This window comes from Osmerus mordax, chromosome 14, assembly GCF_038355195.1.
Source record: "Osmerus mordax isolate fOsmMor3 chromosome 14, fOsmMor3.pri, whole genome shotgun sequence".
In the NCBI taxonomy this organism is placed as follows: domain Eukaryota; kingdom Metazoa; phylum Chordata; class Actinopteri; order Osmeriformes; family Osmeridae; genus Osmerus; species Osmerus mordax.
The window spans coordinates 8718570-8730974 of NC_090063.1; the positions used below are offsets into that span (position 1 = coordinate 8718570).

Genomic DNA, 12405 nt, shown 5'->3' on the forward strand with positions numbered 1-12405 from the left:
ATGCATTGCAATAGATGAAAACAGTTTACTGTCATTCTATTCATTTTTGCTCATAATAAATAAAATGGATTAATTTAATGTAATTGTTTCTTTATTTCTGTTACATATTACCTGGATATGCATATAATTAGGATTTAAAATGAATTATTGAAACATAAACTGGAAAAACATGACAAACTGGAAGCTCCACTAGGAGTCGGGCACGTCACACAGGTAACAGAAGGCTATCCAGTGTAGCTCGTCAAAAACACCTGCTGTCTGAGGGAGCCCCTCCCCAGATACATGTGCATACCATGCAGGCTGAGGCCTTACCAAAGCAGCTTGGGTTTGAATCCAACTTTGGCCTTTTGTTGCAAATCTTTCCCTCTCTTCCTGCCTTTCTTGTCACACTTCACTTAAGTACTGTCCAAAAAAACAGTGTCAGACTGCTAACTGCTGTTAGCAGTCTGACACTAGATGGCGATGTACATTTGGCCAACACATCCTATAATTATTTTTGCTGATTGGCAATGACATTTTAGGAAAGGGAGATATCTTGTTTGAGAAACCAACCAGATACGCTAGATTGAATGCAGCAATGTCCAGAGTAGAAACAGTTAGCCGATGTAGCTTTACCATTAAGTCTATAGGGTGCAGCTTCCACTTTGGTCCAGTGTAAATGTTTGGACTGTGGAAAGATAATGGTTTGATTCCCATGTGTTTTGTTTCCCACTTTACTGACCTATTTGTGTCCGGGAAGTAGAAATGTAAAAAGGACTCTTGTTTCCAGTGTTCTCGGGTAACTCAATGTTTGAGATTTAACTCCTTTACAATGGTTCAAATCTCATGCAGAGCAGATTATATTCAAACATTTCTCAATTGCTTTGGCTCACTTTTGGAAACAGTCTTAACACTGTAACTTATAAGTGCAACCGTCACAACTGTTAATGGGACATCACAACTGCATCTCTGCAAACAGGTTGTACTGTACTATGCCTCTGCTCAGGATAAAACCCACAACCTCTTGGATGCAACGTACTGACGTTCCTGAATTTCTCCACAGGATTAATAAAGTATCTGTCTATCTACCATCTCTTTCCTCCTGGACCTTCCTTGAAAGCCCAAAAAAACACAGGGGTGGTAAACGCTTATGCTACAATGGCAAGAGGCAATACCAATTTATCACGGTCGTTTTTTTTAACCAATCAACAGAGACATGCTTGTCCCAGAAGGATCTGTCCATTGAGATGGTCTCTGACTAGGCTCTGTAGCCGTGTGGGAACTAATGCTGGGGTTGCATGCTGTCCTCCAACCATTTCACCAGAACTTACATAACAGGGAGGGGCTCCTTTAGTGAAATACACACACACACTGTGCAGAAGTTGTACTGGGATGAGATGTTTTTGTTTGCTTGGTTTTGAGTAACTGAAAAGGAAAGAGCAGACTTACTGTATTTCTTCCATGTGTAGAAGTAGAGAGCTGCTTTGCTGCCATACTCATCCAGAACAGCCCAGGCAAGGTTAAGGCCAGCTGGCAACATTGAATGACCAAACATCTACACACTGGCTCTCCCCTCACACTCAGCCATCAGCTCATCCAAAAAACAAGCTAATAAAGACCTGTACGTTATGTAACTTCTGTTCTGTAGAGCTGGACAGTGCATGTAGGGTATGCACATCTGAGAAATCCATTAAGTGTTACATAACTTTAGCAAGAGGCAGGAGTATAATCTCTACTATAGCAGACATAACAAACATCCCATGTCATGCCATGTTATGGATACGTTTTTTTTTTTATAGATAGCCTCAGCTATTAGGAATGCTGTCATCACATTACGTGAGGTACTTCAGTATCATGTCATGAGACCCATCTATGCAGTGTTGTAGCTCCACAGATAACCCTGAACATTTGTGAGACACAAAGAATGGCAACAGTTTTAAGAAAATAACCATATTATACTGAAGCAAAGTTTAGAGTAAAAAACGCTGCTCACACTGTATTATGTCCAAAACTTGGTAATTTTATTTACAGTTCAAGTCAGTCACATGCAACAATTTCTTTTAAAATGAATAAACATGAAATTAGCAAAAAAAAAAAAAAGCATCTCTTTATTTATCTCCTCAAAAATAGCAATTAAATATACAAAAATAGAGCTTACAAATACTGTACAGCAAATAGTCTCCAAAAATATTCTGCTGCAGAATTCTTAGTTTTACAAACATGTTTGTAGGAGTCCACAAACGTCATCAGTGTTAACGCAGATGTCAAGGTGCAGGTAGGGAATGGGGGGGGGGGGACTGGGGTATCGGAGGTGGGGGGGGTCATAAGGAACAATAATGATGGAAGATGCTTCATGAGGGGGGGGCGGGGTGTTAGAGCAGGAATACAGTACAAAAGCACACACCAACTCAACACAGGGTTGAGAGAGGCAGTGATATGCAGGGGCTTGACGTAGTTGTTAAATGTTGTCAGTAAAACCCAGCTCGCCTCCTCTGCATGCCGTTTCCTGTAAGTCCGCAATATGCCAGCTATGCCTTCTTCTGCTCCTGGTTTGATCGTTACAGGACCTCTGAACATTTTGTAATCAAGGACCTTAACACTGAAACATTAGTGTATGGAACTGCAACTCCAAGGCTGCCATGTTCATTACTGGTTGTTTCTAATCATTTTGATTGATCGTGATTCAGGCTGGCTCACTGTAACTGCTTAAACTCATTTTTAACAGAAGTTGTCTATGCTTTTTCCTAGCTCCTTCCGAGAAGTGGAAGTGGCATGTGTTTACAGATGAAGGAACTGGAGAATACATGGTTTCGACAAATACATGTTATTTCGACTTTGAAAGAAAACCTTTAAAATCCACCCTCCTTCATTACAAATCTTCAATGAGCAATGGCAGCAGGGGATCTGATGCAGAGTATTTTTAGGCAGAAGAGCAATTTAACTCATCCAGGGTCAATATGTCACTGCCATGACTCTTTTTAACAACAACTGGGACTTCAGTAGTTGTCAAAATCACATGCATGCAATTCACATTTCAACCCGCCTGTTTCAACTGCACATCCTATCCTAACTCTACATTCAGTTGCAGAACCTTGAGTTTGGGGTGGAGCTTTAAGACTTGCTGTGTTCAGGTTTAGAAGGTGGCAGGGTTGTCAGTCCAAATACTGTACACTGCTTTACAGGTGGGCTAGGGAATGGACAATAAATATCAGTCTGTTTGTTCAATCAACTATGCAATATACTTAGTGATAAATAGTATGGCAGAGATACAACTCTACTGAAACATAGTTAACCGGTAAGTCACTCACACATACAAACAACGTTGAGTGCCTTCAAACTTTTTTCTTTTTAAACTCCATTCTCCGGTCAACTATAGGACTGTTTCATCACAAACATTGACATACAACACACACATAAGGAAAGAAAAAGTAAAGTAAAAAAAAAAAAAATCCACTTCCCTGCTAAATTTGTTCTACTTTTTCACCCATTTGGAACAAATACTACTGTACAACTGTTCATCTGTAACCAGGCCCTACTTTATGATGTGATGTTCCAGAAAGTAGGGGCAGGTCTTTTCACTGAGGCTTCGTAGAAGTGTTTAATGAGTTATTAATCTGAAACTCTGCAAACTGTTGTCTGGCAATTTGAGCTATCAAACTGTTTGGTGATACCCATCTTAAAACACAAAAACAACTGTCCGGTATCATGGTTGTATGATTCTTAGCACTGAGAAAGCCGTAATGAAAAAGGCCCTGTCCATTCTGAGAGTAACCAACAAGACAGCTTCGATCACCATTCAGCCCTGTTCAAAAATCCAATATTTGGCCTTAGTTCGTTTAGAGAAAGTTGCAACGTCGTTTGGACTATTATGTGACACTATTCATCGCCATAACCTCTCACCTTTATCTAGTCTGTGGCCTTCACAGTTTAGCACCCGGCACCTGCCTGGGTCAGGATTAGGGCAAGAGGACATTCGCACAGATGACCTGTTTCATAGCAGGGTCCAGTTTCCTAGTGCTCTGTGTAGGACCAACACATGCAGGGAGAGGGAAAAGCCCAGAATAAGGGGTCTAAAACAGCTACACTTTGTGACGAGAGAATGAATGAAAGTGCTGCCTCACTATAACTTGCCTCACGTTCATCTCTCCCTGTGTGTGTGTGTGTTCAGACCAGTGTTCTGGTCATTAGCAGGGTCCTTGTGTCAGTACTAACAGTACAAAGAGGTGTGCTGGGCTGGGGACAATGATATGCTGAGGGCAGCATGATTTCTGACACGTATTAGGACCAGTCAAACAAACAGCTAACTCATACAGCTAACTCATACAGTACAAGGTCAGAATACTCAGCTATAACTAAGCTTAAGGCCAGAACCATGTCCTTTTTAAGAATCTTGATCGTGGGTTGTTATTTTTATTGAAATTGTAAAACAGCTGGTTTGCTCTGTTCTTTGACAGTGCTGGCAGCCACAAAACACAATTAGCTTTCTTCTGGCGAGATATGCAACACCACAGTTGACACAAACAACCACAGGATATAGTTTCTGATTTGCATAGTGTTTGGCTTATATATATGTATATTATTTTTACTTCAGGACCTCACAACATTCTAAGTGCAATCGAGGTATCCGGTAACTAAATCTAGACTTGGGCCTGACGAGATCTCAGATCTGAGAGATCTATCTCAACATTAGGCAACGTCTGCTCTGTACATATAATATGTAAAAACACTTTTATTAGGTGTAAGACTAAGAGTTAGTTTTGTTCAGTGATTTCCTTTTCTGCCCATCCAAAGAGGAACACTGGTGTTTCTGCTAATGGAACAGCTCAAGGTTCTGCTAGTGGAACAGCTCAAGGTTCTGCTAGTGGAACAGCTCAAGGTTCTGCTAGTGGAACAGCTCAAGTTTCTGCTAGTGGGCTGTACGCTGAATCGCATCACAAAACAAGCAACCTTTAACTATGGGTTCTGACATTCACCGGCTGCTAAATCCATGACTCACACTTCAGGAGCACTGTGGCGGGGAGCCATCCTAATCCCTCACTTACGTAACATGAAACAAGGCTGCCGATTGGCTGCAGGGCCGAGGAGTGCCGCAGACGCAGGGTGTCGGGTTTCTCCATTTCCTGTTTGCATTAAGACAGGAAGTGACTGGAGCCAGGATGCTCCCAGCGTGTGTTGACTGACGTGTGTGCAGCACTCTCACACACACACACACACACACACACATGGTATGAGCGGGTGTGTTTACTGTTAACATGGCACCCATATTTAGAACGGTGTAGAGATCAGGGTCCTGGATGGGACAGAGATTTAAAGGCAACTGAAAAAACTTCAGAGGACAGTAACGTTTGAACTGTCCAAGTACAGATGGGTTTTCCAAACTGTCTACGAATGTTACATTTCTCTGATGAGCCAAGCTCATTCTAACCAGCTGTTTAACATCAGCATTGATGCAGATGCCATTCTGTTCCTAGTGTCTCAATAGAGTGAGGGTTCCACAGAGGAGCAAAGGAGGGGGGGGGGGATTCTTAATGGCATGGTTTTCACATCATCATTCTCATAGCATATTATTCCATGGCCTGGCTCTACTGAAATGACAGTGGCCACACTGTCAAAGACACACTCACACACACTGAGCTGTGAGTAACAAGGGGTGGGGGGAGATGTCAAGTGGCCTTCTGGGCACATTGACCTCCATGTTCACATTGAGGTGGGCACCATGACCCGAGGTTAACAAGGCTTAGAGCTCTTCTCACAAAAACACGCAAACACTCCACACACACACACACACACACACACACACACACACACACACACACACACACACACACACACACACACACACACACACACACACACACACACACACAAACCTTCAGTAATCAGTTGACTTGTTTTGTGCAGGAAGGGGAGGAGGGTAAGAGTGAAGGGGCATCTGGTCTTTAAGATGGTGAGGTTCTAAGCATCTAATGTGTTTCCAGATGTTGATTTGGAGGCTATTGTCCCTTTTAAGATATTTTCTCAGTAAAAAAAAAAGAAGTCCACACAACTACAAATGAAAATTCATGTGGCTCTGTACACATAAAATAAAAATGAAAGTTAATCTTAATAAAATATAACCTTGCTACTACTCTCCTCACAAGCAATCAAGGTTGACTTCTTATAAAGTGCTCGTTAAAAACAACAACAACAAAAGTTATGTAAAAAAACAAAAACAAATGCAGCCATTTCCATTTCACTGTCATAGTCGTCTGATTTTGTGTCTTTCATTCGTCTTGCGCTGGCGTCCCCAGAAAAGTGCTTTGGTTGGGAAACAGAGTGACCTCAGTCAGAACTGGGACAGCTCTCCTTCATCGTCCCCCCCAAAAAACGTCATCGAAATAAGACACCAAAAATGATCAGTTGTCGTAGCAAATCTTTCGATTTTGGGACTGTACAAAGGCAGCGAACAGAGAGGGAGTGCGTGGAGTGGAAGATGCCAGGCTGCTGGGTGTCTGCGGAGCGGCACCAACTCCTCATGTCCCACCACACTCACATACACGTGTACCTGTACAGGTGAGGAAACTGCTGTGTTGAGTGTGTGTGTGTGTCGATGGAGTAGGTATGTGTGTGCTACACCAAGTTCTCCACGCCTGGCAGAGGCTGCGGGGGCAGAGGCTGCGGGGGCAGAGGCTGCGGGGGCAGAGGCAGCGGGGGCAGAGGCAGCGGTATGGCCACGGCTGCGTCCAAGGTGCCCGCCTGCTGGGCGAGCTGCAGGACGGGCATGTTGCACAGCGGGCACACCTTTCTCACCTCCAACCACTTGATGAGGCACCTGGAGGGGGAGAGGGAGACAATGAGACAGACGGAGAGACGGTGAAGAGAGAGAGACAGATAGAGGGGGCATTAGGGAGAGATAGACAAGCCTGTTTTTTGGGGCTATTTTTTGTTGATATGTTTTCTGCATTTCCAGATTCTAATTCAGGCCTCTGGGGGAAGGCTTCAGCCCACACTCTATCTGGTGAGACGGCGGGGTGGGTCCTTCAAATCTCTACATCCTCAGCTCGGGGCGTCTGGAGGGCTAACGCAGCGCAGGGATGAGGAGAGAGGGGATGAGGAGAGAGGGGCTGAGGAGAGAGGGGATGAGGAGAGAGGGGATGAGGAGAGAGGGGATGAGGAGAGAGGGGCTGAGGAGAGAGGGGATGAGGAGAGAGGGGCTGAGGAGAGAGGGGCTGAGGAGAGAGGGGCTGAGGAGAGAGGGGATGAGGAGAGAGGGGATGAGGAGAGAGGGGATGAGGAGAGAGGGGATGAGGAGAGAGGGGATGAGGAGAGAGGGGCTGAGGAGAGAGGGGCTGAGGAGAGAGGGGCTGAGGAGAGAGGGGATGAGGAGAGAGGGGATGAGGAGTGCGGGGATGAGGAGTGCAGGGCTGAGGAGCGAGGGAGCTACATGGAGCCAGGTCTGGCTAATCAGCCACTGCCATGAGTCAGAGCAACACACTTGAGAGCTCTCTGCATGTGAATTATTTAGGGCCGGTCCAGGCTATTTCTGGCACGCTGGCCACTGAGGTGGCGGGCTGAGAGGTGGGGGTGGGGGGGGGGGGGGGGGGGGGGGGAGGGGGAGGGAGGGGGGTCACAGAGGAGGTGGGGGTTGGGTGGGATTGAGTTGGCCCCTCCTCTTCAGAGACTCCCAATCCATCAAGTCCTCCATTGTTGACCTCTCTCAAACATCCACTTTGTCTCATAATCTCATTCCTTTTCCCTCTCTGGCTCTGTTTCCACCTGGCATTAACATGCGCCTTGGTTGTCCCAATCACAAAGCAGACAGCTTTGAGGACGTCAGTTCACGCCTGGCATCAGAATGTGTCTCGAGTGACCCCTTGTGAGCCAATCTCACAAAGCCACTTCTTTGTGTAAAGAAACACATAATTTCCCTTTTGCAAATACCAAAAGAGTTGTTGTTTTTTAACAGGCGCAAGGCAGCAATGCACTTCCCGTGCCTAGTCTGACGGAAATGAACAACATTTGAAATTAAAAAAAGCAGACTAGGCCTATTCTTTGACTTTTTGTTCCAGACAAACCAAATCGCCCAAGATGTCTGACGCACTCATAATAATAATAATAATAATATTATCTCTATGGGACTTTTTTGACGTTTTGGACAAAGCCAGCTTACACAATTTGTTGTTGGTGCCTATAATCACACTTTAAAATGTTGGGATGGAACTCCACAAACGTGTCTGTGTTTATGTGGTGTGAGCGAGAGCAACACGCTCACACCACAGACACACATACCCCTGTGTTGACGAGGCTGTGTGTGTTGACGAGGCTGTGTGTGTTGACGAGGCTGTGTGTGTTGTGCGTGTGCACCCAGGGTGCTTGTTGACGGGACGGAACAGTGTCAGTACTTACTTCCTGTGAAAGGCGTGTTTGCACGGGCAAATCCCCAGCTCATCCTTCTGTTTGAACTCCTCCAAGCACACTGCACATATCTGGGAGAGAGAGAGAGACAGACAGAGCCAGAGACACACAGAGAGAGACAGAGAGAGAGAGACACAGAGAAAGAGAGACAGAGAGAGAGACAGAGACACAGAGAGAGAGAGAGAGAGAGAGAGAGAGAGAGAGAGAGAGAGAGAGAGAGAGAGAGAGAGACAGACAGACAGAGAGACAGACAGACAGACAGAGAGACAGACAGACAGACAGACAGAGAGGGCATCAGCATGGCAGACTGTAAAACGATGAAGCAACAGAACAGTTTGTTGTTAAGAAAGTCTGTCCTTACACATGCCTCTGATGTGTGAGCAAGCTTGTGTGATTGAGCGCTCGGTGCTGTTGAGATGTGTGTTATGTAACCAACACACATGCACACAGGGTGTCATTTATTTAACATATTAAAGCCCACTCACTCATTCGTGACATAATACGTCAAACTAAAAATGAAACTGAAATATGCACACACACACACACACACACACACATCATCCTCAGCTTGACACACCAGTGTCAACAAACGTCCAGGCGGGAACCAGTCTAAACCTGCCCCTCGTATCTCCTCTCTCAAAACTGGTCTGGCCCGGTTCTACCATGTTGGCTCCCGGGGCCCTGCGCTGCCACAGAGGTGACACAAACACCAACCAGGAAGTTACCATAACAACCCCCAGGGGAGAGACACAGGGAGGGGGTAAAGGGGAGGCAGGGAGGTACTGTAAACTAATGTGGAATGAGGATCCGGGTACTTCCATGGTCAGGGCTGTGTAACACAGATCGCTTCAGGGCCTAAAAAGCCTGCTTGTTTTTGTACGGCTTCATTCAAAGACCCAAGGCCGCTTTCCTGCATAAACAAACGAGTGTCTTCCTATTGTGTTTTGTCCAGGACCAGACGTAGGGAGGCTGAGGGTTTAAACCCAGCAGGTGGGAACATCAGCAGATCCTCTCAGTAGCTAATATAAGCCCTGTCAGTCAAAATGACATATCCAGCTTCAATGTGTGAAACTAGTATTTTCAAACTGTCTATATGACAATACGCCAATTGTGCCAGCCCCATTCAACACTTTGCTATAGTGTAAAAGCTCCACCGAAGCTGAATACAGACCGCGGCAAATGTGGCTGGAGCTCTCACAATTACTAACGTAGGGTGTGTGTGTGTGTGTGTGTGCCCGTGTGACAGTGCTGAGACATTATACATCCAGAATGTGACAATAGGGGCACATTGTGGGTGGGTAGACAGGGTGCATGGTGTGAGTTGTGTGTTAAACTTGGACAATGGAGAAGACAGTGACATAACCAGCAGTGGCCGAAGGGCAGACTCCATTTGGCTGACCAGACTGGTGGTGTGTGTGTGTGTGTGTGTGTGTGTGTGTGTGTGTGTGTGTGTGTGTGTGTGTGTGTGTGTGTGTGTGTGTGTGTGTGTGTGTAAGAGGTCCACTGTTACCATGTGTTTGCACTTGCTCTTTTTTTACACCATTGAAGTGTATTGTTCCTGATCTGAGTCTTAGCTACATCTTAACACCTGACAATTAAAAACCAGACCATTGTACTCATGGTTCCATACTGTGTCGTCACAAACAGGTGACGCTACCTGCAGGAGCAGCAGGGGGGCCTCCTCCCTGTCTCTCTTCCCGTTGCCAACACACTGTTGCTCAGGAGCACAGGTGAAAGCATGGCGGCCCAAGCTCTGGACTTTCTCCCAGGTGACTCCGGGAGAACGAGAGAACAAGACTGTGTTGAATCCTGCCCTGCTCTCGCTATCCTAACTAGTTCAATGCCTCGGTTCTTTTCAATGCATGGCAATACACACACTATCCCCAGAGAGAGAGACACTGACAGCGACAGCTGGTGGACTTTCACGCCCGAGAGTCTCTACTTATATGAACTTATTTTCTAGAAAACTTTTCTGGAGCTCACGTAAGCAATTACGTCACTGGGGGAAAATGGCAGGATTTGACCTGGGGGAAAAAACAAATCTTCCTTTGTACTGTGAAACATACTGAAAAACACAAAACACAAAGGTGCCCATGGGATGGCAGAATGAGTGTGTGTTTCTATTCAACGACTGTTCCTGTCTTGCCCTCCTTCTTCATTCTCTCTTGAATGTTGCTGGTTCTGACAACTGTGCCTAGTACAGAGACCCTGACATGCAAGATCCAGACCACGGCCAAGACATTCTCCTGAGGAAAAACATCACGACCGCTCTCGCCAGCGCAGAGACCGAAATAAAGAGCCGGCCTATAAAAAAGCCACATAATGAGTTCAGTCAGAGAACATGATAGAGAGGGTGAGAGAGAGGGGGAGGGACAGAAAGAGATGGCGAGATAGGGGGACACTCACGACGCCGAACTTCCTGGGCTCTGTCAGTGAGGTTAGCACAGCGTGCTGCATCAGAGTCATCTAGGAGTGGTGGCGAGGCAGGCAAGGGGATTCTGGAACTGTGCTGCTCAATGTTCATTAGATGTATTGTTCCTATTTATTTTCAGTGACCAAAAATAATCTTTGCCCTGTTGAGAATTCTGGCTCATCCTTGGTGCACCTCTGTGGTTATGCAACATGCGCCTCGTTCCTCTCATGAAATAGAGCGAACACAACAGCTGGCTTTAGAGCCTGAAGGAAAGCTTGTCTTCTGCCCGCCCCCCCTCCCCCCTCCTAACTGATTTACACGTTTGCAAAGATGCAAATTCTCCCTCAAACTGCCACCAACCAATCCAGTTCTAGACATGACAAAACTCCATAACCTTACTTTAGGGGGTTTATACCAGCTCTCACGTGAAAGCACGCACGCTTTCCTGGGTACATGTGAGAGGAGGGTGTGTATCGTGAGGTCAACCCGGGGTAAGGGGCTAGGGTGGTGTGTGTGTGTGTGTGGTAAGACATGCTCCACCACCATGGTTGTGGCCGTCAGAGGTGACCAGCCCCTTCTGTCCCGTCATCAGGGTTGATGAGTCAGCTGTCTTCCAGCCCAGCTAGCCATCAGCCACCTGGATGTACTGGGATGGGAGTAGAAGTCGCACGGAGCGAATTACACACACACACACACACACACACGTGTGTGCACATACACACACAATGTCATCACTCGTGTGGGGGGGGCGGGGTCGTAGTTTCAACTGACACAGACCAGTAAACGTGTCAGGAAAAAGCAACCGCTGCAGTATTGCACATTCAATAAACAGGCTTACAGAGGCCGTTCTGATCTGATGATTCCTCTAGGAGATTGATGATCCATAACAGGTCTCTACTGTTGTACGGCAAGATTTACAGTGTACACCATCTTCTCTCTACATTTATAGCTCCTAACAGAGGAGCTTGATAAAGGATTGAAGTGCAATTTTGCTGCACAAGGCTCAATCCAAAGTAATATGCCGATGCTTTTTTTCTTTTTGGAATGGTTCCCTCCAAAAAATGGGTCAGTCCCCGGGGCTTGCATTAAAGAGTGTTTTCAATTTGGCTCAGCTTGGCTTCTGTGCCACACAACACACTTTCGAAACAGACTGTAGAACCCTCTCAGAGCTAATAACAGCGTGGGGGAGGGGGTGGGGGGGGTTAGCTCCTGGCTGTGAGAAATTCCAGGCCAGAAAGTGAGCTCTGAGGTTTAGCCTAACAGCCCACCTAGCATGCAGGTTACTTTTCATTAGCACGGCGGTGCTGAAAGCCGAGTGGTGTTTCAGGACGGTCCACCAGGGCAGCGATGCACACTGAATCGGGGTGTGTTGTAGATGTAACAGACACCTGGAGCTGATGAACACACCGACGGTGGAGCGCCTGCACTGGCGTTGACAGACGGCCATGCTAACTTTAGCCGGAGGTGTTAGTTTCACGTTGTGGAGCGCAAAAATAACTCATGAGAACAACAAGCTACGCCAGGGACAGAGTATGCTTTCAGTCAAAGCTGTAAAACTCCCAAGCTTTCTATGGCACATGACAAGTCCATGGCACTTTCAGGAAATCTCTGGACGTATG

At 46.2% G+C, this 12405-nt stretch overlaps 1 protein-coding gene across 1 annotated transcript; it reads right to left on the reverse strand.

Moving 5' to 3' along the window:
• Positions 1-4369: 4369 nt before the first annotated feature.
• On the reverse strand, positions 4370-8444 carry rnf24 (ring finger protein 24; the record flags this gene model as incomplete). The annotated part of the gene is given in 3 exon segments (XM_067249816.1): positions 4370-5747; positions 5820-6790; positions 8365-8444. Coding segments are annotated over 2 exon segments (282 nt in total), but the record flags the coding sequence as incomplete, so codon positions are not given.
• Between the last annotated feature and the right edge of the window lie 3961 nt (positions 8445-12405).